Genomic DNA, 27,961 nt, shown 5'->3' with positions numbered 1-27,961 from the left:
TAGGAGGTCGAGTTTCCCTCTTTTACCAAAGATGGGTCAAGATCACATCGGACAAATGGGTGCTAAACATCATTCGAGAAGGTTACTCTCTGGAGATTCGCAGCATCCCTTGGGACAAATTTATGATGTCACCCTGCCACTCCCATACCAAGAGACTGGCAGTGGAAGCCACTCTGACAAGATTACTTAATCTGAAGGCAATAACTCCGGTTCCTATGCCCCAACAAAATACGGGGTGCTATTCCATCTATTTTATCGTTCCCAAGAAGGAAGGATCATTCCGGCCCATCTTGGACCTAAAGAATGTCAACCATCATCTGCGGATACTACACTTCCGCATGGAGATCCTTCGCTCCTGACCCCTGACCTCCCTGGACCTCTCCGAAGCCTACCTTCACATTCCAGTCTATCAAGAGCACCAGCGTTTTGTACGCTTTGCGATACTGAGTCACCATTACCAGTTCCAAGTGCTACCCTTCGGCCTAGCAACTGCCCCCATAACATTCTCCAAAATGATGGTAGTCGTGGCGGCAACACTAAGGAAGGAAGGGATCTTGGTACACCCTTAACTGGATGACTAGCTGATCAGGGCAAAGTCTTCAGAAGAGAGCCGGCAAGTGACCAGCAAAGTCAAAAACCTACTGCAGGAGCTTGGTTGGGTTGTGAACACGGGCAAGAGCAGTCTGCAGCCCTCCCAGTCTCTAGAGTACCTGGGGTCCCATTTCGACACCATACAGAACAAAGTGTTTCTTCCTCCCCTGAGGAGAAGGAAGCTGATGGAACAGTTACGATGATTGATGACCAATGCGCGCCCCAGAGTATGGGACTATCTTCAAGACCTAGGTGTTATGGCATCAACCCTGGAAGTCGTTCCATGGGCAAGGGCCCACAGGCGACTGCTCCAGCAGTCTTTGCTATCATGCTGTGACCCACTGTCCCAGGACTACTCAATTCACCTCCAACTACCAGCAGAGGTATGTTCTCAGCTTCAGTGATGGCTACAGGAAGACCACCTAAGCAGAGGAGTAAACCTATCCCCACTGAACTGGATCTTGCTCACCACGGATGCGAGCCTGCGAGGGTGGGTAGCCCACTGTCAGGAACTGATGGCCCAGGGACAATGGAGCAAGGAAGAGGCGGGATGGAACATAAACTGCCTGGAAGCTCGAGCAGTCAGACTAGCTTGCCTGCGATTCAGCCACAGACTCGGAGGCAAAGCAATTTGAGTAATGTTGGACAATGCCACAACGGTGGCCTACATCAACCCCCAGGGAGGAACTAGGAGCCAGCAGGTGTCCCCGGAGATAGATCCTCTCATTGCATGGCGGAGATAAACCTACAAGGGATCTCGACCTCCCACATCGCAGGTAAAGACGTCTCAGCAGATTTCCTCAGCAGAGAGAGCCTGGACTCGGGGAATGGACGCTGTCAACCATAGCCTTCCAACTGATAGTAAATCGCTGGGGCCTACCAGCCATGGACCTACTGATCACCTATCTCAGTGCCCAAGTCCCCAGGTTCTTCAGCCGCAGATGGGAGCCACACTCCCAAGGGATCTACGCCCTCGTCCAGACCTGGCCAGAGGAAGTCTTACTGTATGCCTTCCCCCCCTATGGCCACTACTGGGCAAGGTCATCTGCAAGATAGAACACCACCAGGGACTAGTTCTATTAGTAGCCCTGGATTGGCCAAGGTGCCCATGGTATGCAGATATGCAAAGACTCCTTGTGGGGAGCCCTCTGTGCCTACTTCCACACAGGGACCTTCTCCAGCAGGGCCTATTTCTTCACGAAGATCCATCTCGATTCTCTCTTACGGTTTGGCCCTTGAGAGGACTCACCTGAAGAAGCGTGGTTACTCGAAACCCGTGATTGACACCGAGCTCCAAGCGCGCAAGTTCTCCACATCCCTGACATACATATGGATCTGGAGAATATTCGAAGCCTGGTACGAGGACTGCGGGACTCTCCCACGGATAGCCAAAATCCCCTTGATCCTGGAGTTCCTACAGGATGGTATGATGAAGGGCTGTCTCTCAATTCACTCAAGGTCCAAGTAGCCACCCTCTCCTGCTTCAGAGTCGAAGTGAACAGTATCCATCTAGCAGCTCATCCGGATTTGACCCGTTTCCTAAAAGGGGTTAAGCAACTTAAACCACCCCTAAAGTAGCCGGTGCCCCTATGCAACCTCAATCTGGTATTAGACTTCCTAGCGGGGGCTTGTTTCAGACCAACACGTGGTCTGTCACTACGCCTGTTAACATTGAAGACAGTATTCTTGGTGGCAATATGTTCAGCTTGTCGTATCTCCGAACTACAGGCACAATCCTGCCGGGAACCGTTCCTTGGGTTCACTCCTGGAACCATACAGCTGTGCACCGTTCCCTCCTTCCTACCGAAAGTGGTTTCCGAGTTTCATCTGAACCAGGCCATCTCCCTACCACCCCCTGATGAACATAAGGACTCTGAAGACTCATGCCTTCTTTGCCACCTAAATGTCGGTAGACTCCTGGTGCGATACCTGGAAAGATCGGAACCAATGCAAAAACACGGATCACTTGTTCGGCCTTCATAGCGGGAAGAAACAAGGAGAAGCGGCCTTGCGGACATCCATAGCCCGCTGGATCAAGGAAGTAATCAAGGCAGCCTACATAGAGGCAGGGAAGCCCTTACCACTGCAGGTTAAGGCTCATTCTACTAGGGCCCAAACAGTATCTTGGGCAGAAACCAAGCTGCTATCACCTGCCGAGATCTGTCGGGCAGCGACGTGGCCCTCCTTACACACCTTCTCCAGGTTCTACTGCCTGGATGTTCAGGCCTGAGAAGACACCGCCTTCGCAAGGGCAGTACTAAGTGGGCCATGGGCAGCCTCCCGCCCTGTCCGGGAGTAGCTTTTGTACATCCCACTGGTCTGAGTCCATCTGGCTACACCCTAGGAAATGGAGAAATTACTTACCTGATAATTTCGTTTTCCTTAGTGTAGACAGATGGACTCAGCATCCCGCCCACGGCTGCCCCCAGAGAAGGAGGACCTGGGAAAGCGAACCTCGAGACTAAACAAATACCGGTAAGTCGTTGCCTACCCTTAGTTCAAGACACCCACAGTTAGTCTGGTGTCGGTGTTGATTTAGTTGAATGCACTGGCAGACTCCAGTTTTTGAAATCAGTTGAATCAGTTAACCAAGTTTAATCAAGTTATACAAAATATATATCCACAATGGCTTTTCGAGGAGGATACTGAGGAAGTGAGGTCAGTGCAGGGGTATATATACCTAGGGTGACATTACCTTTGAAATCTGACTCAGTCTCCCATCTGTTAGCAGAGGATCACATAACCCACTGGTCTGAGTCCATCTGTCTACACTAAGGAAACAAAATTATCAGGTAAGTAATTTCTCCATTCCTTATTTAAGTTTTCCATAACAAGGCCTTTTTTTTTAACCATCTTATTTTAAACAAAATGCAGCAACAGAATGAATTTTGGACCTTCAGATAGGCTAAGAGCAATTCATGGATTTTGATGCATATAACTTTAGGAACATACAAATGGCATTTGGGTTTGTCCTATCACTGCCCCATGACTATCCTATTTATAATAATCTCATATATGCTTTGCATTGTTATTGCCATGCTTAGTACTGCACATACATTCCCACTGGTTTCAGTGCTCTTCAAAACAGCATATCCTAATTGGACGTATTAAGCAGTTCTCTATCAGTTGCATAGAGCTTTTATTTACATGCCATAGTCAGCCTATTGGATTGGCAACATTGGAGGTTGTCCCCACACAAAGCACTGATGTGTGTGACTACCTAAAAATGTATGAATTGGACACTTTGACTTTAAAAGTAATGAATTCTTTCTCCTATTCCCCTTCTCCTCCCCAGCAAACATACTGCTGGTGTCCTAGTAGTATTCATCCTTAGCACAAGGGATATATTGTATGTTATAGCAACATGAATTCATAGTGTGTATTGGGACTCTACAATTGTTTAAAAATTCTGTGCCTTAAACTATTCATGTTCAGGTGCATTTATTGACTTTTTAAAATAAATTGCTACTAATATAAATGGTGAAGAAAACACACTTCACAATCATGCCCTTAGCTGGTAAATGAGGTTAAAGTTGTGCATGGGAATGTTACATAGAGCTGTGAAAAAGAAACTATCTGCACTGGTTTATATTTGTTGTGAAAATAAAATATTCCTCTGCATTCAGGCAGGCCAGTACCTCCCCAGTGGATTATGCACCTCTGGTAGCAGATGGAGATGGGCAAAAGCTGACATCATGGAATATAGTCCCGCCCTGATACCCTGCCAGTATTCTCCATCTCCAGCAGGCAATCCCCTACTGGGGATTTCCTGAAATTAAAAAAAAAAAAAAAAAAAATGCGGTTGCAGGCTGAGAGAGGCTCGGCAGTGAAGGCTTTCGCCCTCTCCCCCCATAGCCAGAACCCATTCCTGCTCTCAGCTAGGGAGGACTGAGCTCAGGTAAAAGTTTTTACTTTATATGTATGAAAAAAAAGGGACAAAGAAGAAGAGGAATTCATTAGGGAGGAGTTTTTCCTACCGGGTTTGTTTCCTCAGCATTTCGACTTTTCCCGACAATTACAGGGCTGAATTAGCCATGCTGTCTGGGAAGCATCGCGACCCGAAGTAGGCGGAGTCTCCTCAGCTAGTAACAGAGCTTTGACGCTGTGCGGTGGTGTTCCCGCGCGGTTCCTTCTCCTCTTCAGTTTCTTTTTTTTCCGCGATCCGATCGCATGCGGGGTTTTTCTCCTCACAATTTTTTCCTCAGGGAAGATTTTTTCATCGTTTTTTTTTCTCGTGATTTTTTTCCACCGGATCGAATCTCAGATGGCTCCGAAGCCATTGGGATTCAAATATTGCCAATGTGGCAAAATTATGTCCTTAACAGATGGACATAATTATTGCTACCTATCCTTAGGCCCGGACCATGACCAGCCATCGTGTAGAGACTGCGGCCGCATGTCTCCCCGGGCCCAGCGGCATAGGGCAGTGAAGATAGAGCGCCTACGGACAGGCCCCTATGCTCCACCGACCTCCGTCCATTCTTTGCCGGGACCGGCGAAATCGGGTAAGGCCCATAGAAAACGGGCTTCGTCTGTAGACTCCTCTGAAGTGCGCCGTAATCTCCCATCGGGATTCCAGAAGCCGAGCCTACCCTTAACCCAAGTCGGGGCTCCAATATCTGAGGGTGCGTCGCAGGGGAAAGGAGATGCATCGAAGGGTGTCAGGCCTTCAAAGCCTAAAGAACCCCTCCATTCGGCGCCAAAGCAACGGGCGCATGGTGCTTCCAAGACGCAAGACTCTTCTATGGTGCACGTTCGATGCACAGCACATCCAAGCCACACTGCATCCACGGCGCACAGCGCGGATTTGACGCACGGCGCATCCAAGCCATATGACGCAGGTTCGAAGCATGACGTATCTAGGGCACACAACGCAGATTTGAAGCACGGTGTATCTAAAGAGCATGAGACGGGCTCGAAGCGGGGTACACCCTTTAAACACAGTGCGGACGAAGCAAACCGTGCTCCCAAAGAGCATGGTGGACGAATGGTGCACAGCAGACCTCTGAAGCAGGGTGCACCTACGACGCAGACCTCGTCAGATCACATATCTCTACCTTTAGAGAATACTCCTAAGAAAAGGACACAAAAAAGGAAACACCAGGAAGATTCCCCTACTCCTCCTACATCCAGTCGAGACATTGATGTGGAGATTCTTTCTGCAGTAGAGTCCTCCTCATCACAACAATCTATTGGGAGTGACCACTCTCTTTCAGGAATGTCATCAGTCTCTAGATCCAAGGGATTGTCTTCCGCATTGCAAACTCCTTTGGCCAAGAGATATCACTTGGCTCCAATCATCAAGTCCACATCCCAAATTTTGGAAACTTCACCTGCTCACATTCCTACAAAACATAAGAAATTGAAGATACACATTCCTCCACAGGAAACACTAGCAGAATCTGCCATGTCAAAGATATCAGAGGCGTTATCCTCTTTCTTTCAGGCCCTGGAACAAGCTAAACAATTACCTCCTGAGTCCCCCTTCCCCCCCCCCCCACCAAAACACCTACATCACCTTCACCGGCTCCTATCCCACAGGACCTTATCTCAGAACCAGAATTTCATCCAACCAGCCTGGTTTCACAAATTTCGATTGCTTCCTCTAACTCCACCGCAACCTTATTCTCCTCCAAAAGACTTAACCTTTGCTAAGTTTATTGAAAAAGTAGGTATCCTCCTTCAAGTCCCGACAGGGAAAATACCAGACCCAAGGGCTGACATGATGGGCATTCTAAAAATGCCCCCGCTGAGCCAACTGCCCTCCCACTACATGATGTCTTACAGAATCTTCTTTTAAAAAATTGGAAGACTCCTTTTTCCACTACTGCAACCTCCAGTAAGATTGATATTAAATACAAAATTTGAAATTCCTCCATTTATGAGGCTGCTCAACTTCCCCATCAATCTGTCATGGTGGAGTCTGCTCTTTCAAGGGCAAAATGTTCCAAGCTTCATTCTAACGCCCTACCAGTTAGAGAGTAAATGTTTGGATGACTTTTTGCAAAGAAGGTGTACCACTCCTCGATGTTGACCTCCAGGATACAACACCACCAATTTTACACCACGAAGTACCTTTTTGAAACTCTGCAAAAATTGAGTCCACTTTGCATCTCGGAAGACAACACCCTTCCACAACCTTTTCTAGACCTAGAAGAAGGTCTTCGGCATCTCCTCCGATCCGTTTTTGAATCCTTTGAATCTACAACATGGAGTTCTGCTACGGCCATCGCTGCCAGACGTCTTGCATGGCTCAAAGCCAGTGCTATTCGAACAGACGTCCATGAAAAGCTAGCAGATATTCCATGTGTGGGGAACAATCTTTTTAGTGACCAATTTACAGATATGGTATCTCGTCTCAAGGAGCAATCTGCAGCGGTACAATCACTTACCTACACATCAGAATCACAAAAACATCAACAGAGATATCAACCATTTTACTGTCGTCGGTATTACCCATGAGCAAATTCTCGACCCTTTATTCAGGCTAGACAACAGCCATATACTTCTTCCAGGTCCACACCCCAGGATGCGACAAGGGAAAGGCCTAGACAACAAAAACAGGCACCGGCTGCACAACAGAAGCAGCCATCGTCATCTTTTTGAGTGCAATTCATGCTACCCGGTCACCATGGCTGCATTAAGTTCCATAATGCGGCCATGGTTACCTCAGGGCATTCATGAATCATTAGGGGTTTTATTTCTGGGGTAGTCACTTGTGGTAACTGCAGGATATTACCCTTACGACACCCCAGCTGCCCCTTCTTCAGGTCCAGGTCTTGGTGTTTCTGCGTTGATCGTCTCACCCGAGGTAGCCGCAATTGCTGATACTGCCTGAGAGGCTGCGGTCAAAGTTGGAGTCTCTGCAAACAACCCGGAAGAGGTTTCCTCGTTCAACGCATCGGGCTGGAACAACGACCCTGATCTTTGTGTCGGGGCTGGCCTTAGGTCTCTGCTCGGTGTTGTCTCCTCCGATGCTGAAACTTCTTTCTCCGTTTCCTGCACCAAGGGTTCCTTGACTCCTGGAGTTTCTAAAGCTGACGAGGTAAGGAACCGGATAATCTCCTGCTGCATCGCCATTGAAGGTGGGGGTGCCGAAGGGTATACCCTAATTTTCCCCTTCCTCTTTGGAGGCATATCGGTACAAGAAAGCAGTAAATTTTCGCCAGAAGCAGGACACCGCTCCGCGCCTACTCGTAACGTGCAGCCATTTTGGATCCCCTGCCCTGGCGACTTTAATCTGTTTTCCTATTCCTTTATCATTTTTCTCAGCAAGGTGGAGTCCTGCTCTCTAATTCTGCCATTATTTTTGGTGTGGATTAGATCAATTTACCTGCGGTTTTGGAAGAAGCGTGCTCTGTCACAGCTGGGAGCTACATTAAAGTCTCTCAATGTCTGAAAAAAGTCACTGCTGCGGTGGGTGTGGTGCAAAGGGAACGTCAGCTGAAGGGAGCCTATGTTATGTTTGCTGCAGTAAATCTAATTCTCCAGATTTAGTGAAAGTCACTGCTTCTACTAAAAAAACAAACAAAAAAAACCCCCTTCTCTAGAGGCTTCAGGTAAGCAAAAGCCTCCTTCAAGAGTAGCCTCAGCAACTGGAGATCCATTAGTGGCAGCTGTTCTAATGGCAAACTCAGATGCAGTGGCCATCTTATTGATTCTCCTGGAATGTCTTCATTAAGGATAGGTCCCAATTTAAGTCGGGGACCTCTCAAATTAGTACAGGAGTTATATTTTCTTTCTGAGGCTAAACAGGAAGTTCCTAGGATCAGCACTGCTGCTTTTTTGTTTGATTTTTTTCAAGTTCTTATATCAGGCATTTCATGCCTTACAAGGAGATTGAGATGACATTGCAGAGCATGTACAGGGTGATTTTTCAGCTGCAGATGTTTTTAAACCTCAAAAGAGTTTGGATGCAGATGAAACTGAATCTCTCGTTCTAGATTTGGATTGTCCTGCATATTTAAGAATGGAGGATGAGAGAGGTGGAAGTGGCATGCAATCTTTGGAAGAAAGTGAGATTCATTCAACAGGGGATGAGGAGGAACAGATCAGGTAATTCCATAAGGAGGAAATAACTGCATTAATTTTGCAGATCTCGTCTGTATTTCACCCTGAGGAAGAAGGATATGAAGAGGCTCCAAGTTGGGATACAGTCCTGAGAGGCACATGTAAGACAACGTCTACTTTTCCTCTGCACCCAGAGATTGAGGCTATGATTATGGCCAAGTGAGAATCTCCTGAAGCTGGCTATAGGTGCCTAAGAATTTTTAATAGGCTGTATCTGATGCCATCAAAGGTACTGGATCGTCTTTTTCAGCAACCAAAAATTGATGCGATGGTTGCAACAGTAGCCAGAAGGACTACTATTCATGTGGAAGGAAGTGCTTCCCTTTGAGATGCTCAGGATAGGAGGCTAGAGACAGTACTTAAGAATCTTTTTTCTGCAGGTTCGTTTGTGCTTCAGGGAGCAGTTTGTGCTAGTTATGTTGCTAGGTGTTTGCTCCATTGGATTCAGCAGTTGTCTGAGTTAGCAAACTCTGCAAAGCTAGAGTCGGCTACGGCTTATTTATGTGATGCTTTATATGATATAATTAGAGTCTTGGCTAGGTCTTTAGCCCTTTCTGTGGGAGCTAGATGGCATCTTTGGTTAAGAAATTGGTCTTCAGACTCTGTCAAAATCTAGACTTGCTAGTTTACCCTTCAAGGGTAAATACCTTTTTGGTGAGGAACTGGATCGTTTAATGAGGAATCTGGGAGATCCAAATGTTCAGAGATTACCTGAAGATAAGGTCAAATCCAGTTTTCATCCTTAAAGAGGTCATAGTCAATTATTGGAAGCTAAAAGATATAGGCAAGGCAAGTGAGCAATTCCTCAGGCTTCTAGAGGTAAAGGTAGATCTCAGCCCTTTTGTGGTGCAAGGAGACCAAGGGGATATTCTACCCGCTCCACTGGTAGTTCACAAAGTACACAATGGAGCCAGGAGTATTCATTTTCTAGGGGAGCCTATAGAGGGCAGGTTACAGGCTTTTCTTGGAGAATGGATCCATATTATTTTAGATAAATGGGTTTTAGATATAATCCTATATGGATATGCCCCAGAATTTAAAAAATTTGTAAAAGACCATTTTGTAATCTCACTTACCCATTCTCCTGTCAAGGTCACCACAATTCATGGGACATTGAACAAGTTGATTCAATTGCAGGCAATTTGCCTGCTTCCAATAAGGGAGCAGCAAAAGGGATGATATTCAATTCTTTTGTGATTCCAAAAAAATATGGTTCATTCAGACCTAATTTGGATCTAAAGGAGGTAAATCACAAAATAAATATATAAATATATAAATATATATATATATATATATATATATATCCCTCGATTCCATATAGAATTTCTTTGCATGATTATAGCCTCAGTACTCATATCCCAATGAAACAAGAATTCCAAAGATTTCTCCAGTTTTGTATAATCAGCCAACATTATCAGTTTGTTGCCCTAGCATTTGGACTGGTAATGGCGCCAAGAACCTTTACAAAGTTTATGGTTGTAGTAGCTGCCTTTTTAAGAAGGAGAGGAATTTTAATTCATCCTTATTGGAAGATGGGTTAATAAGGGCCAAATCATATTCCGAAGGTTAGTATTGATGGAAATGGTAGTCTCATAACTCTGATTAGGTTAGGCGATCAATTTTACAAAGAGTCATTTGCAACCCTCCCAGTCTATAGAACATCTAGGGGCGGTATTCGATTTCGCAGCTGGTATGGTATACCTTCTGCAGAAAAGAATTTCAAAGCTTTGTGCCTAGGTGAAAAGCTTTTCCGGATCAGTGAGCTCCAACTGCTTGGTATTACTTGCAGCTTTTAGGTTCAATGGCTTCGACTCTCTGGCAAGAGCTCATGTGAGACCTCTGAAGACTTAACTCCTTTCGAGATGAAATCCACAGATTCATGGTTCAAGGTGCATCTACCGTTATCCAACGAGATTCAAGCATCTCTAAAATGATGGACACATTCTCCAAATGTACAGAAAGGTATGCCTTTAGAGAGTTCAGATTGGGAGCTTCTGACAACAGATGCCAGTCTGTTAGGCTGGGAAGCTCATTACAAAGACCTTTATGCCCAGTGTCTCTTGTACCAGAGTAAGGCACAATGGTCAATAAATTGCCTAGAGACCAGAGCTATCAGATTGGCTCTGTTACATTTTCAGAATCATCTTCAAGGGAGGGCAGTGAGAGTTTTATGTGACAGTGCAGCAGCGGTTGCATACATAAACAAAAGGGAGGAACCTGCAGTCAAGATATTTTGGAAGCGACAGACCTCTTGTTTGCTTGAGGGAAACAAAGTAGAATAGACGTCTGATGTCCTTTCAGAATCTTTATTCTATAGCGAATCTGGTTACATGTCCCGCCGAGATCCTTAAGATCGGCGAATAAAGGACTGCTTCAAATTCCGTCTGTGAATTCTGCCCATCTTATATTAATCCAAGAGAGATCCATTTCAATTGCCGGTCCATGCATTTGGAACACTATGCCTGTGGCATTGCGTTTGGAATCAGAGTTTAAAGCTTTTAAAAAAGCTCTAAAAACATGGCTTTTCGAACAGGCTTATGTTGATTATCTTGGAAAAAGAAGGACTAATTGGTATAGAGAAGCATTATTTTATCGTTGTTTTATGTTCATTTATTAATAATTTATCAACAATTTTATTTTTTATCATATATTAGTGTACCTTTTAGATATTATGATTTTATGATTTTCTAACATGTAAACCGTTGTGATGTATATTATGAACGACGGCTTACAAGAATCTTTAAATAAATAAATAAATATTAAAATAAGCCCGAGTCTGGCCGAGTTTCGCCCCTTGCATTGGGGCTGCCTCAGACAAAGATTTATTCATTATGGTAACATTATTATCTAGCTTTGATATTATTCTCAATACATCAGATGAAGTAACATTATCTGGCGGTATAGCCAAGACAGTGCTACTAGTTAAGACTGGTGGTAAATCAATATTTTTCATTTGTAAAGTAACTTTTTCGGTCCAGTGATTTTCTGCCTGATTAATCAGGCTTACTTCCAATGGGACTGTTCCTACCAGTTCTCTAGCCAAATCGGTGGAGGGACTCCTATTTAGCTGTGGCGGAGATTCAGGTCCATTGCCAGGAATAAGGGAGGCTAATGTCGTACCTCCCAATATATCCTCTCTTAGCGTTGTCATCTGCCTCACGACATGATGATCAGTTGGGCCGGTGCGATGTTGTTGCACTGGGGATGATGTCAAAATTTTTGCTTTCCTTTTCTTCCACATCCATGAAGAAAAAAGAAACAAAACCAAAGGGTTTTCCCCAAACACTCAGACTCTCCTGGACTAAGCAGGACCAAGCCATGTGCCCCCTTCGGCGTGCGCGGCTTAGGTGTTGCGCCACGCTATGGCAGATTTTAAAAGCCGCAGCCACGCCCCATGTGATGTCGGCAAGACTGCTCAGTCTCTCTCACCAGCAGTGGTGTTTTTTGGGGCCTCTCTTTCTCGCTGGTAGATCTCGGGGAGGGGGCCGACAGCCCTCTCCTTCCTCCTTCTCACTTCCCCTTGCGCAGGCGGTATTAACTTGAACCGCTGGCAGCCTCCTTCTCTCTTCGGGATTAGTTTTGGTACATCCCACTGGTGGGGACTGGCCTGCCTGAATGCAGAGGAAGGAGAAATTACTACTTACTTCATGATTTCCTTTCCTCTGAGGGCAGGCTGATCCCCAACCCATTCTGGGCTGCCAGTGTTTGTTTTGGTTACTCTCTTCGGGGTGAACTTTGCAGCATGTGATTTCCTTTTGTTCATTGAAGACTAGTAAGTGGCTTATCTAGGCTCTCAGTTTAGTGAATGTTTCTTTTGGCTGAGCTCAGTGTTCCCATTGGGTTGAAAGCATGAGTAGTTGGTTGTTATTGATAAAGTTCAAGTATAATCAGTTTGTTCACAGTTTGGCTTTTCCAGAGAATACTTGGCAGGCTGATATCAGGGTGAGACTATATACCTGTGACGTCAGCCTTTGCTCCATCTCCATCTGTTGGCAGAGGTGCGTAACCCACTGGTGGGGATTGGCCTGCCGTCTTTAGAGGAAAGGAAATTATCAGGTAGATGCCTAGGTGAAAAGCTAGGTGACTATATATCTGTTCACATATGTTCACATAATCTTAATAGTTTTGTAGGTAGATGTGTGTTGTTTGAATTGTGCAGCCCTACATTTTTCACATTCAGGGCTTCTCTTATATAGGATGCTCTTTGGGTTTACTAGGAGACCATCTTGTCACAGTAGGACCCTGGTGACTGAACATATGGATGTCTCTCTCATTGGTGTAGTCCTTAACAGAACAGGTTGTGCGTTAAAGAATTTCAACACATGACCTGGGTGCACCATTGGTTATGCCTATTAACAAAACCAAATCAAAGTAAAAACACAATTTATTTTCTTTCTTTTCCCCAGATTTGGTCTTTTTGAAGCCATGTCAGCTATTGAAATGATGGATCCTAAAATGGATGCTGGTATGATTGGAAACCAGGTCAATCGAAAGGTCCTTAATTTCGAACAAGCTATCAAGGTTGGCCTCACTTGTGTCTCTTGTCTTGCGTATCAGTGCTAGTACTATCTAGTTGTCATGGAATTAGGCAAGGCTGAATAACACTTGATAGGTCAGTCAGAAAAAAAAACAACTTTTATTATTGTAAATAAGGCAAACACACTAAATTTTGTCAAACCCCATTCACTCCCGCTACTCTGAACATCAAGCAAAAGAATTGAGCCCTGACTGACAGCTGAGTATGCTTTTTATAACATTTGAATTGAATTTTCCAGCAAGTTCTATATTTTGCAAGCTCTGCAGTTATCTATTAGAGATAAGAGACATGAATCTGCTAGCGCAATGTAAAAAGGAAAAAATACTGCAAAACTCTTATCCGTGCAGCCAACAATTGTTCATTGTCCTTTGTTACATACATCAATCTTTATTATTTAATCTGAGTCCTAATTCATGTAGCCTATTAAGCAAGCAGCCTATTCGGGGTGAGGTTATAATTCTCCCACATAGTGGATCATGTTCTTCATAGCTTTTCTCATTTTTTGACTTTGAGAAGTATCCATACCTTATCACAAATTGTCAATGATCTTACAATTTCCTAGCATGTAGCAGATGGACTCAGGACCAATGGGTATAGTGTGCTCCTGATAGCAGTTGGAGACTGAGTCAGATTTCAATTTGACTTCAGTTCTACATATACCCCTGCAGGAAGCTCTGCTCTTCAGTATTTCTCTGTCTCCTTAGCAGTTTGGGACGCTACACACGCTTGCTCAGCATTAGGAACTCCAAATCAAGAAGAAAGAAAATTCAAAATCTACAAGACGAGCCCCGCTCTCCTGCGGTGATATCTAAGGGTCCCTCTCCCAATCGAGAATTCCTGAGGTGATTTACGAGATACCTCAGAGGTAAGCCTCGGTTCGGCAGCTGGTTCCCGGCATGGACATAGCCCCCAGGAGGGAGCGGCTGAGAGGCAGTGGGTGCAAGACCGAGCGAGGCGGTGAAGATATTTCCCTCTACCCCCGCAGCTGGAGACCAGGAAGTGCCGATACAAGGTAAGGTAGCAAACTTTCTTAAGACTCCGGTCTCCGAGGCTTGGATAGCCGCACAGATTGCCCGTCGGCGTCTGTCCCATCGGGTTGAGTAGCCCTGTCCATGCTAAGACCCTGATCCAGCTCGAGGGTCTTCCCAGGTGGAGACTCTCTGGGGGGGGGGTGTCGCCATCTTAATCGCATGGTCGCCGGCGCCATTTCCCCTCCTTGATCGCTGTACTGTCCGCCTAACTGAGCCGTGTGCACAGTGGCGAGCCGGGCGCATAACATACGTGTGCTCACAGCGGCGCGCCATTGGTGCCGTGCGCACAGCGAGGCGCACGAGGGTGCTGGGCGCATAGCGCCACACTCAACGGCGCTGAGCGCACAAGTTCGGCTGCGCACCCAGCGGCGTGCGCATCCCCATAAGTGCACAGACCAGCCTGCATGCGTATCTTAGCAGCCTGCATGCACACCCTCGGCGCACCCGGAGCACATATCTAAGCCTCCCGGCGTGCGCTTATAAACGCACAGACCGGGTTTGAACGACCCTATGCGCACAAACCATGGCACCACCGGCCAAGAAAGCCAAAGCACAAGCCCTCTGCCCAGCCTGCCACATAAGAGCTGCGCAGCATGAAGAAGCTACTGCCCTGTGCCTACCGTGCGAGATGGCTCTGGGAGAACCCCCAGCCAGTACATGAATCCGGATCCACTGATAGTACCCCGAACCTCTTTATCCCTAGCTCGGCCCTCCAGACGGGGCCCTCTGGGAACGCTGCTGGGTTCAATATAGACCCAGGAACCTTTTTCCTGGGTGGAATTCTTTAAAGGTCTGCAAACCTTCGTCCAGGCGCAGTCGGCGCTACCGATGCCACAGCCTCCACTAGAGGACCCAAACCTCCCAGACATGCAAAGACTTCTGGAAGGGGAACCCTCTGTGTCTTCCTCCACACAGGGACCTACTCCAGCAAGGACCGATCCTCCACGAAGACTCAACTCTATTCTCACTTATGGTCTGGCATTGAGAGGACTCGCCTGAAGAGGAGAGGACACGCGACGGCAGTGATTGACATCTTGCTCCGAGCACGCAAGTTTTCCACATCTTTAACCTACATACAAATATGGAGAATATTCGAAGCCTGGTGTGAAGACCCTGACATCCTTCCGTGGACAGTCAAAATTCCCATTATCCTGGAATTTATGCAGGACGGCTTAAAGAAGGGGTTGTCTCTCAACTCCATCAAGGTTCAACTGGCCGCGCTGGCCTGCTTCAGAGCCAAGGTGGACGGCATCAGTCTATCTTCCCATCCAGACATCTCCCGCTTCCTGAGAGGGTCAAGCAAATCCGACCACCTCTAACGTGCCCGGTACCCCTATGGAATGTCAATCTAGTACTCAACTTCCTAGCGGGAGCTTCTTTCAGACCTTCACGCGGTCTGTCCCTACGACTCCTGACCTTGAAGACTGCATTCCTGGTAGCAATATGTTCAGCCTGTCGCATCTCCGAACTTCAAGCACTATCCTGTCGGGAACCGTTCCTCAGATTCACACCAGGATCCATACAGCTATGCACTGTACCCTCCTTCCTTCCAAAAGTGGTTTCTCATTTCCATCTAAACCAAACCATCTAGCTGCCATCTCCAGACGAGCATAAGGACTTGGAAAACTCATGCCTCCTTCGCCATCTTAACGTCTGCAGACTCCTAGTCCGATACCTGGAAAGATCGGAATCCGTACGAAAGACGGACCACCTATTCGTCCTTCACAGTGGGAAGAAATAAGGGAAAGCGGCCTCTCAGGCAACCATACATAGCCCGCTGGATCAAAGAAGTAATCAAAGCGGCCTATGTAGAGGCAGGCAAGCCTCCACCTCTACAAGTCAAGGCCCATTCCACCACAGCCCAGGCAGAGTCCTGGGCAGAAATCAAGGTGCTGTCACCTGCTGAGATCTGTAGGGTGGCGACATGGTCCTCCATTCACACCTTCTCGATGTTCTACCGCCTGGATGTCCAGACCCGGGAGGACACAGCATTTGCAAGGGCAGTACTAAGGGGGCCACGGGCAGCCTCCCGCTCGGTTCGGGAGTAGCTTTTGTACATCCCATTGGTCCTGAGTCCATCTGCTACACGCTAGGATTCAGTATCCCGCCAAAGGCTGCTCCAGAATACGGAAACCTCGGGTGATAATCCCCGAGAGCAAGACAAGCACCGGTAAGCCACACCTTACCTCTAGTTAGGACACCCATAGTTACTGGGTGTCGGCGTTTCTCGGTTGAGTGCACTGGCAATCTCCAGCTAAAATTCACGTCAACCAGTTCAAGTTATTCAAACACACATTTATTTATTTATTTATTTATTTATTTAATGTCTCTTATATACCGATGTCCGTTTGCACATCGCATCGGTTCACAGTAAAACATGAACTTTATGGGCGACGCCCTTACAAGGAACAGATAAATACAGTTAACTTTAGGGCATAGCCCTTAACAAAAACCAAGGAAGAAATACATTGGAGGGGGGTATTGATTTACATACTATAACCTATATATATGTATATATATATATATAAATAAATATAAACATAAATATTATAACATTTCAAGGTACCAAAATCAGAGGCAATTCGTAATCCAATATTCAGGCCGAGTTCACAAGTGTGGATTGGGGTTATCCATTTTGGAAGGAATTATGTGATGGGGGGTGACGTAGGGTAGGCTTGCTGGAAGAGCCAGGTCTTTAGTTTTTTTTTGAAAGTGGGTGTATATGACTCCATGCGGATGTCATGAGGTAAGGAGTTCCAGATAGTGGGACCAGCTAGAGAGAAGGCTCTGCTTATGGTGGAGGAGAGTTTGAAAGCATTAATGGGTTGGGAACGTAGGGTTCCTAGGAGAGCTGTGCGGGTGGGTCTGTTGGAGGTGCGAGGGGTGAGTGGAGGGTTGATCCAATTGAGATTGGAGTGTAGCAGACTTTTGTGGATGAGGGAGAGTGCCTTATAAAGAATTCGGGAGTGTATAGGGAGCCAGTGTAGAGAGATGAGTATGGGGGTGATATGGTCCTTCTTTTTGGAGTTTGATAGAATACGAGCGGCAGCATTTTGTAAAAGTTGTAAAGGCTTGGTGTGTGAAACGGGGATGCCAAGGAGAAGTGCGTTACAATAGTCTATTTTGGATAGAATAATAGACTGAAGTACAGTACGGAAATCCATGAAATGGAGAAGAGGTCTGAGTTTTTTTATTGTTTGAAGCTTATAATAACAATCCTTAATGATAGAGTTAATGAATGATTTAAAAGTCAGGTGATTATCTATAAGTACACCTAAATTGCGAACCTGTGTGGGGAAAGAGGAGGATGAGTGTGTAAGTGGAATGTCTGGAAGAGGTTGCTTGTTAGATATGATTAAAAGTTCAGTTTTTTTGGGATTTAAAGCTAGATGCATGTCATTAAGAAGTTGGGTGATGGAAGAAAGGCACATATATCCACAATTGCTTTTCAAGGAGAATACTGAAGAGCAGAGCTTCCTGCAGGGGTATATGTAGTGCTGACGTCAAATTGAAATCTGACTCCGTCTCCAACTGCTATCAGGAGCACACTATACCCATTAGTCCTGAGACCATCTGTCTACACTAAGGAAAACAAAATTATCAGGTAATTTCTCCATTATTTTGATATTTATTTGGCATTGTATCTAGAGTGCCTTACAAAAAATAAGTTGGCATACATCCCATGATAGAGTGTAGTAAATGATAAAAGGGACATGGGCACAAGGTGCACAAAACTGTAGAGTTGGAGGAAGGTCAGTTTTGAAAACAGGGGTTTTGAGCTTGGATTGGAAGACTAGCAGAGGGCAAGAGTTTTATTTTGGATGTCAGGGGGCAGCTTATGCCATACTGTTGGTATGATGAGGGGAAAGATATAGAAACAAGATGTAACTTATTTGGTGCATAGTACAGTGAGGAGGAGCAAGTGAGGAGCTGAGTGAGGCTTGAGAGCAGGAAAATGGGAAGGGGTACGCTTTAATGTATTTAGAGGTAAATTTTTAAAGGCATTTCCCAGAGTAAAACTGTGTTCTTTATCTGCCGAAATGGCATGTTATAAACATGCTCGCCTGATATGGGGGTAAATTTCCATGCATATATCCTGTATGCATGAAAGTTTACCTAGACTGAACTGAGGCATTCCCAGGGGAGGAATATGGAGGGGTTTGCACTTGAATGCATGCTTTTGCATTATTAAAAGTGTATGCATAAAATTCCCTAAATGATTTCTGCACATATGATAGCATTATAATTGTGTACAGGTCGTTTTGCTGGGGTTAGAACTGCACTTTCCTAGTGTGTAGACAGATGGACTCAGGACCAGTGGATTATGCCAGCAGATGGAGACAGCAAGCGGACGTCACAATATATATACCCCTGCAGCGACATCAGCCCGCCAGTATTCTCTGTCTCCATCAGAGGGTGGACTTGCATCTCCCTATGGGCATGCTTCAGTTTTATTTATTTATTTATTTATTTATGTTTAGTTTTTATAAACCGACGTTCCTGTATAAAATACATATCACACCGGTGTACAGTGAAATAAAACTTAGAAGGAGAACTTTAAAAAAAAAAAAAAAAAAAAAAAAAAAAGCCCTGCTCTCCTGCGGTGATACCAGATGGTCTCTCCCCCCGTTTAGAATTCCTGAGGTGTTTTCCGTGGTTCCACAGATGTGTGCCATGGTCTGGTAACTTCTTTTTCCTGGTGTGGACTTAACTGATTATACAGCTTAAAGTCTGTTGGTGCAGGACTAGGGGACACTCCATGAAGTTAGCAAGTAGCACATTTAAAACTAATCGGAGAAAATTATTTTTCACTCAATGCACAATTAAGCTCTGGAATTTGTTGCCAGAGGTTGTGGTTAGTGCAGTTAGTGTAGCTGGGTTTAAAAAAGGTTTGGATAAGTTCTTGTAGATGAAGTCCATTAACTGCTATTAATCAAGTTGACTAAGGGAATAGCCTCTGCTGTTATTGGCATCAGTATTATGGCATCTACTTAGTGTTTGGGTACTTGCCAGGTACTTGTAGCCTGGTTTGGCCACTGTTGAAACAGGATCCTGGGCTTGATGGACCCTTGGTCTGACCCAGTATTGCAATTTCTTATGTTCTTATGTTCTGTCCCCCCGCAGCCAGAGACAGTCTCTGTACTCAGCCGGGAATGGCTGAGTTCAGGTAAGTTAAAATAAATAAATAAATAAAATCCTCAGAGAAGTGTAGAGGGAATTTGTAGGACTTCCTCTGGTCTCCATGTTCGGCACTCTGTTCCGACGTTCATTCCTGCTCCCATGGGAGTTAAGGGACCTGGGCAGCCTGGGTGGGTAGGCCTCACTTTTAGTTTTAGTTTTTTTTTCTGCGCGTCGCATGGTAGGCTGCAGTGGCATTTTTGAGCACTTCTGTGTGTGTTCGGCTGCCCTCTACAGGAACATCGGTGTGTGCAGTGCATCCAACTCTGTGTACGAATTGGGTTCCCAATTTTGGACGTACCTCATGTGCGAACATTTTTTTAAGCATATCGGTGGTGTGCCCAGATTTTGGTGCACTGTTTGTTTTTTGCAGCGCATAAACTTGGGGCGCCTAACTTTTGTGCGCATAAAATGTGTGTGCCTGAAATTTTTCAGCGTGGGCCAGCTGGATGCACATTCTCAGTCGACTGACTAACTTAATGGCACCTAAGCGCCTTTCTCTCTGTGTTGCCTGTCATATTTGGGCAACTTAGCCTGGAGTGCCCGCTAAAATGTGTTAGCGCTGCTTAGAGGCTCAGGGAGAATTGTCTGATTTTTGCTAAGCCTGGTTCTTCCCAGCTTGATAATGGTCTGGTTAAGGACTTGTCTGGAAGAACGCCAGACCTTGGAACTCCCTTAACTGGTTCCTCCTCAGGAGATGGCAGCTCAGTGGGCTCCGCTCCAGTACCTTCTGGTTTTGGCCTGGATACTTCTGCCTTTTTTTGGGTAGAGTTTTTTTTCAAGGATCACAAGCCTTTCTTCAGGCACAGTCCTCAGCTTCAACCATTCCTGTCAGTTCGGATCCTCAGCCGGTGGCCCCTCCCTTTTCCAATCCTATGTTTAAGCACTGAAGCACACCTCAGTTAGCTGCGGGTATTCCCAACAGGAACCCGATAGCACTGATGATGAGACAGACCCTGACTCTCTGGAAGATGGGGAAATTCCTCCGGGACTGGAACCGGAACCGTATCAGACTATCTTGCAGTTCTTTCATAGAGATGAACTGCTGGCCCTGATTTTCTAGACCTTGAAGATGCTGGGAGTACCTGGGGCAGATTCCATTTCTGAACCAAAGAAGAATCCCATTTTGGTTATTTGCATAAAGCCTCTTGTTTTTTTCCCCGTTATGGAAGCCATTCAAGAATTGATTCATCTTGAATGGGATGCTCCGGATGCAAATTTCAAAGGGGGTCAAACATTGGAAGGCCTGTACCCCCTGGATCCAGTGGTGAGAGAACGTTTTCCGAAAGTGGATATGCTGGTCTGCACCATCTCTAAGCGGACGACTATTCCCATGGAGGGAGGAGCGGCCTTGAAGGATGTGTATGATAAAAGAATTGAGTCCATCCTCAAAGAAGCGTTTGAAGCAGTGGCAATGACATTGCAGATAGCTTCCTGTTGTTCCCTGGTGGCTCACTCTTGTCTGCTTCTCTCTCAGGAGGTAGTTGATTCTGGGGTGAATTCTAGAGCTGTTATGGAACTTGCGCCACCTTTTTAGCAGATGCGGGCTGTGCTTTGGTCTGTACTAAAGGAGGTCTCCTTTCATCTTATCCTGGATCTCAAAGGAGTCAATTATCATTTGCGAGTGACTCATTTTCACATGGAAACTTTGCACTCGTGTTAATGGCCGTGCAGTCGGGGGAATATATGACCTCTCTGGATCTGTCAAAGGCCTACTTCCATATTCCTATTCGGTTGGAGCACCAATTTTTCTGTGTTTTGCGGTGCTGAGACGCCATTATCAGTTTCGGGCAATACCTTTTGGTCTACCAACCACTTCCAGAACTTTGTCCAAGATGTTATGGTGTTGGTGGCAGCAGAGTTGAGAGAGGATGGGGATCCTAGTACACCCGTATTTGGATGACTGGCTGATTCGAGCAGTATCTGGATGACAGCTGCCTGGTGACTCGCAAGATGATCATTTTGTTGCAATAGCTCGGTTGGGTAGTGACCCTGGCCAAGAGCAGTCTTCAGCCTTCCCAGTAGTTGGAGTACCTGGGTGTTCGGTTTGACACGAGGCAAGGCAAAGTTTTTTCCTGCCAGAAGCTTGGATTCAGAAGTTGATGTTGCAAGTGTGTCTTTTGGTGAATGCTACACACCTGACAGTGTGGTCCTATCTTCAGATACTTGGTTTGATGGTGGCAACCCTGGAAGTGGTGCTGTGGGCAAGAGTGCATGTGCGTCCTCTTCCGTGCTCCCTGCTGTCTTGTTGGAACCCACAGTCTCAGGCTCCACTTGCTGATGGAAATCTGCTCTCACCTGCAGTGGTGGTTGCAGGAGGATCATCTGAGAAAGGGAGTTCCCCTGGCGATGCTGGACTGGTTGATACTCATGACAGCTGCAAGTCTCCAGGGATGGGGAGCTCTCAGTCGAGAACTAACGACATAAGGGTGCTGGAATACAGAAGAGTCTCTCTGGAACATCAATCGCCTGGAAGCCCGTGCAGTCCAGTTGGTATGCTTGCAGTTCAGCGACAGGCTGCAGGGTCAAGTGTCCGAATAATGTTGGACAGCGCAATGACAGTGGCTTACATCAGTTGGCAGGGAGGAACCAAGAGCCAGCAAGTGTTGCTGGAAATAGACCAACTTATGAAATGAGTGGAAGGGCATCTCCAGGTGATCTCTGCCTCTCAGATTGCAGGAAAGGGCAACATAAGAGCAGACTTTCTCAGCCGGGAGAGTCTGGACCTGGGAGAATGGGTGTTGTCGGACAAGGCATTTCGGATGATAGTGGATCATTGGGGCCTTCCATTCCTAGACCTGTTGGCAGCTTCTCATAGTGCAAAGGTTCCTGGCTTCTTCAGTTGCAGGAGAGATTCAAAGTTCCTGGATATTGATGCTCTCGCAAAAGTCTGGCCGGAAGACAAGCTGATGTATGCCTTTCCCCTGTGGCCCCTGTTGGGCAGAATAGTTCACAGGATCGAAGGCCACAGGGGGGTGGTGCTCCTGGGCACTGGATTCACCCAGATGACCATGGTATGCAGATTTGAGAAGACTCCTGGTAAAGACCCCCATTCGTCTTCCTTCATAAAGATTTGACTCTATTTTATCTTACGGTATGGCCCTTGAAAGGGCTCGCTTGTTGAAACATGGTTATTCTTCTGCAGTGATTGCCACCTTGCTACGAGCTCGAAAGTTCTCCACTTCCTTAACCTATGTGCGGGTTTGGCGAGTGTTTTAGGTTTAGTGTGAGGATCGAGGTGTTCTTCCTCATTCAGTGAAGGTCCCACTTATTTTGGAATTTTTGCAAGATGGGTTAATTAAGGGATTGGCCCTTAATTCATTGAAGGTACAAGTTGCGGCTCTTGCCTGTTTAAGAGGACAGGTCAATGGTGAATTCTTATCGTCTCATCCTGATGTGGCCTGTTTTTTTTTTTGAAAGAAGTGAATCATCTTTGTCCTCCCTTGCGGTTACTGGTTACCTTGAGGAGTCTTAACCTGGTATTGGATTTCTTGGTGGGCTCTGTTTCGACCACTGTATAGCATTTCCTTGTGGCTATTGACCTTGAAAACAGTGTTTCTGGTGCCAATATATTCTGCGTGCTGAATTTCTGAGCTACAAGCCTCATCTTGATAGGGGCCATTCTTTCAGGTGACTCCAGGAGCGATACAGCTGCACACTGTTCCTTCTTTCTTGCCTAAAGTGGTCTCGGATTTTCACTTGAATCAGTCCATTTCCTTGCCGTCCTTGGATAAGCGAAAAGGTGCAGAAGAGTATCGCCTGTTGCATCCTTTGGATGACAAGAGACCTGTCCTGCAGTATCTAGAGATTTCTAAACTTTTCCAAAAGAAGGATCGCCTGTTTGTTCTTCGTGGCGGAAGAAAGCAGGGTGAACCAGCTTCACGGGCTACAATAGCTCGCTGGATTAAGGAGGTAGTCACTGTCACATATGTGATAAAACACCTTGCCGTTTGTATTTAATATTTATTCTATACTACATTTATATTGTATTTTGTTAACTAGTCTCTCCTCTCTTCTTCCTTCCAAGTTCGGCTTCCCTTGTTAAATGTAACTGTACCTTCTGTCACCACAGTTCTAGTTCCATGTATTTATTATCATTTTTTGTATTTATTGCACCCCCGTTCTATGTAAACCAGCAAGATATGTTTTCATGATTGCCGGTATATAAAAACTCTAAATAAAATAAATAAAATAAATATGTGGATGCTGAAAAGCTGTTGCCTACTCAGGTTAAGGCTCATTCCACTAGGCCTCAGGCAGTGTCATGGGCGGAAGTTAGATTGTTGTCTCCCGTTGACATTTGCTTAGCTGCGACGTGGCCCTCCTTACACACTTTTTCAAGGTATTATCTTCTGGATGTGCAAGCCCTGGAAGATGCAGCCTTTGCATGTGTGGTGTTGACTGGACCGCAGGCAGCCTCCCACCCTAGTCAGGAGTAGCTTGGCTACATCCCACTGGTCCTGAGTCCATCTGGCTACATGCTAGGAAAGGAGAAATAACTACTTACCTGATAATTTCGTTTTCCTTAGTGTAGACAAATGGACTCAGGTTCCCGCCCTTTGCTGCCGAATGATTGGTTTAATGGCCCTCATGTGGGGCTATATGTTCCAGGGGATTACTGGTAAGTGCTCATTACCTGAGTTCAGTGTTTCCTGTTGGTTGAGTACAGTAATGGTTGACTGTTTTAAATCAAGTTTTTTGCTAGTCTTTTCGCAGTTGCTTTTGAAGAGAATACTGGCAGGCTGATGTCTCTGCAGGGTTATGTATACTGTGATGTCAGCTAGCTCAGTCTCCATTTGGTGGTAGATATGCATAACCCACTGTTCCTCAGTCCATCTGTCTACACTAAGGAAACGAAATTCCAGGTAAGTTTTAATTTCTCCATGAAATTTAACTGGGAGGTCTTGAGAATACCCAAAGAAGAAGGCAGTGTTCACTTTCTTTCTTTATTTGATTGATTGTGCTGCTTGGTGTGCAAGGAACAAATCTCAGGGAAACAGAGCCAAAATAAGATGGTGAAATAACTTCCTTCCCAAAATAGATGTTAATATAAATTATCAAACTCAAAACACAAACAATTTTTTTGAATGATAGTGAAATAGATCAAATGTGGAGTGTCATCGAGAATTTCTTTGAAGAATGAACAATTCCAATTCCTATCATCATTGTCCTTTAATTTTTTTCTTTAACTTATTTTTCAATCAAATGTGTAAAAATTGTGAAGTGCAAAAAAAACATGTAAATCCATTCTTCTGCACAATGCTACCGCTATATGTAGCAACTCCTCCATCTTTTGCCTCTGTTCCTGTCTACCTGCCACAATTTCTACTATCTCCTTTTCTGTCAGCTGGGTTTTTGCCTCCTGCATCCACATAAAAACATGCCATTCCAGGTCAGACCAAAGGACCATCAAGCCCAGCATCCTGTCTCTGACAGTGGCCAATCCAAGAATAGATCCAGTCCCTGTTCATGCCTGGAATAAGCAGTGCATTTTCCAAGTCAGCATGACTAATAATGGTTTATGAACTTTTCCTCCAGGAATTTGTCTGAACATTTTTTTTTTTTAAAACCCAGCTATGCTAACAGCTTTCATCACTGGCAACAAATTTCAGGTTTTAATTGTAGCTTCATGTAGTGTCCCCTAGTCCTAGCACTATTGGAAAGGGTAAATAAGCAGTCCCTGTTTACCTGTTATGCCTTTCATAATTTTATAGACCTCTATCATTTCTCCTCTCAGCTGAAGAGCTCTAACTTGTTTAGCCTTTCCTTATAGAGGAGTTCCATCCCCATATTATTTTGGTTGCTCCTCTCTGCACATTTTCAAATTTTGCTATATATTTTTTGAGATGGGTGTGATCCGAACTACACTCAGTATTGCACCATGGATCAGTACAGAAGTATATCTTCCATTTTGTTTTCCATTCCCTATAGAATCTAACATTCTAATTGCTTTTTTGACTGCCACTGCACACAGAGCCGAGGATTTCAAAATATTGGCCACTGTATCTTCAGGATCCTTTTCCTGGGTGGTGACACCTAGTACAGAACCCAACATCTTGTACCTATAGTTTGGCTTTTTCTTCCCTATATGCATCACTTTCCACTTGTCCACATTCAATTTCATCTGCCATTTAGACGCCCAGTCCTCCAGTCTTTCAAGGTCCTTTTGCAATTCTTCACGGTTGGCTTGTGATTTAAATATTTTGAACAATTTTGTGCCATTTGCAGATTTGATCACCACACTCATTGCTCCCTTTTCCAGGTCCTGTATAAATATATTAAAAAGCGCGTGTGCAGCTGCCGCCTTCTTGCTCTCCACACTGTGCAGCTGGCTGTGTTTGGGTCAGAGCACCGCATGGCGCCAGCAGAATAGTGAAAACAGAGTTGCTGTTGTCACTGCTGAGAGTAAACTGCAGCTGCAGTAAAAGGGGGGAAGGGATGGATGAGAACAGAGAAGCAAGACTGGAGAAGAGAAAAAGGAGGCACAGAGACAGGCAGGAGACACCTTTGGAGGGGGTAGCTGTAGGTTGTACTGAGAGAGTGTGGGATATAAGGAGGGAACAGAAAAAATGAAAACTGAAAAAAGAAAAGAAAGGAGGCATGCACAGCAAACACTGGAAAACTTTTATTTTCTGTGAAATTGATATTCAGCAGGCCAGTGAGTAGGAAAGTTACCTGGGTAACTTTATTCGGATGTTTGATGGCACGTGTTTGGTGGCACATACTCATTGGGACAGTTCCTTTTCTGGCTAGACTTGCCCAACTAACTTTTAGCCTGTTAATCCTGAATGTTGGTGCATTCAGGCAAAAATTTAATCATGCGCCCGGAACGCCCCCATCACTACCTCTCTTTTTATCCAGCTAAATTTAAAAATTAACTCAGACTAAAATTTAGCTGAGGAGTAGAGGGACAATTTTCAATTCTCAGTTTTTGTCTGGGTAATTTGAAGAGTTACCAGGACAAAAGCTTTGAATAAGCACTTCAGTGTTTTTTTTTTTTTTTATAATTTTTTATTTATGAAGTCAGAGTACAGCGTTCAATAATATGAGCATAGAAACAATAACATATCGGTACATAACAAGAAAGCATCAATACAATTCAACGTTTCCATTACTAACCTCGAAATGCGCACCCCGACTACATTTCCCTTTTCGTATTATCTGCTACCCCTCTTCCCTTGCCCTCCCACCCCCCCCCACCCTCCCCCTTACGCAAATCAGTAGTAGGTAGTTTAGTGCATAGTGTAATTGAAGCAGGGGGAAATTAAAGCTCAACCTTGACAGATTAGATGGTAATAGACCTTTAGTAACTAGCAAAGCCTCTACTGCCATCTCTAATGCAAAACTTTGATAGCAGTATGTAGAAAGGTAGAATTAACGGCCTCAATCGCTGGATGCTTGACGCAACCAATCCATGAGAGGCCGAAGCATAAGAAGGGTAGCCTGGGGTCGAGCAGTACTCATAGCTGTATCACGGAGTGTCGTGCCCAGACGGGTCAACCTAGTTCGTACATGTCCAATAGTAGGCATCTGATCAGATCTCCAATAGAGGGCCAATTCGCTACGGGCAGCGAGTATAATAAGGTGTACCAATTTCTGTTGGCGGGGTGGTAGCTCAAAAGGGACGTTCAATAACACCTCATTGGGGGTGAGAGTGACCGCTAGGCCTGAAATTTGAGAAATGAGTTGAGTAACTTCGTGCCAAAACTTGGTAACTTTGGGACAAGACCACCACATATGGAAGAATGAGCCCACCTGACCACAACCCTTCCAACAGCGAGAGTCGTAAGATGAATTAAACTTATGTAGACGTTCAGGCGTATAATACCAGCGTAGCAGAATTTTATAACTGTTCTCTGCAAGGCTGGAAAAGGCTGAACTTTTTTTGGTGTGGAGAAATATAGAATCCCACTGATCATCGGAAAATACGACACCCAAATCTGCCTCCCATGCCTTCATATATGCGGGTTTAATTAAAGGATCTTTATTGAGAAAGTTATAGACTTGGGATATCGCACCCCGCATAGTGTCTGCTTGAGCACACCAATGTTCTACTTGGGTTTTCCCCAACTTAAGGTCATTCCCAATGTTTCCGCTTGGAAGAAGTGTCGGAGCTGAAGGTATGTAAAAGTGTCCTGAGGAGTAAGGTGGTACTTATCCGAGATTTGAGGGAAGTCGAGTATATTGCCCCCCCCCCCCCACAAGTGACCAAAACTCTGAACACCCTTGGCCTCCCACCCGTCAAGAAACCGATGTGAGCGGCCCGCAGGGAATTTATCTCTATCCCATCTATCTCTTCTGAGCAGATACGCCAGTATGTTGACAAGGTACATTTGCCTAAATTGACTGAGGAGGAAAAGTTATACATGGATAAGGAGATTACCTCCCCAGAAATCCTACAGGCCATTAAGGATCTTAAAGCCAATAAGGCCCCTGGCCTCGATGGTTTTACCCCACAATATTATAAAAAGATGGCGCCTGTCCTGGTGGCACCCTTAAATGCCTTATTTAATTCTTTGAGGGCGGGGGGCGCCTTGAGGCCTGAGGCGAATGT

The 27,961-nt window shown here is 45.4% G+C and overlaps 1 protein-coding gene across 5 annotated transcripts in view; it reads left to right on the top strand.

The window, feature by feature from the left end:
* NAA35 (N(alpha)-acetyltransferase 35, NatC auxiliary subunit) overlaps window positions 1-27,961 on the top strand; it is a 257,112-nt gene that overhangs the window by 23,438 nt on the left and 205,713 nt on the right. For 3 of the 5 annotated variants that reach the window (XR_003858821.1, XM_029617219.1, XM_029617227.1), the window contains one exon: window positions 13,068-13,182. The exons of the other annotated variants lie outside the window; for them this stretch is intronic. Coding sequence is in view for 2 of the 3 variants with exons in the window: in XM_029617219.1 (XP_029473079.1) it covers window positions 13,068-13,182 (115 nt within the window). In the remaining variant the exon portion in view is untranslated. The remainder of the gene's footprint in view (window positions 1-13,067; window positions 13,183-27,961) is intronic. 5 annotated transcript variants of the gene reach the window in all.

The sequence above is a fragment of the Rhinatrema bivittatum genome, chromosome 1, assembly GCF_901001135.1.
Source record: "Rhinatrema bivittatum chromosome 1, aRhiBiv1.1, whole genome shotgun sequence".
NCBI classification, from domain to species: domain Eukaryota; kingdom Metazoa; phylum Chordata; class Amphibia; order Gymnophiona; family Rhinatrematidae; genus Rhinatrema; species Rhinatrema bivittatum.
This window is presented reverse-complemented; position numbering and strand designations above follow the sequence as displayed.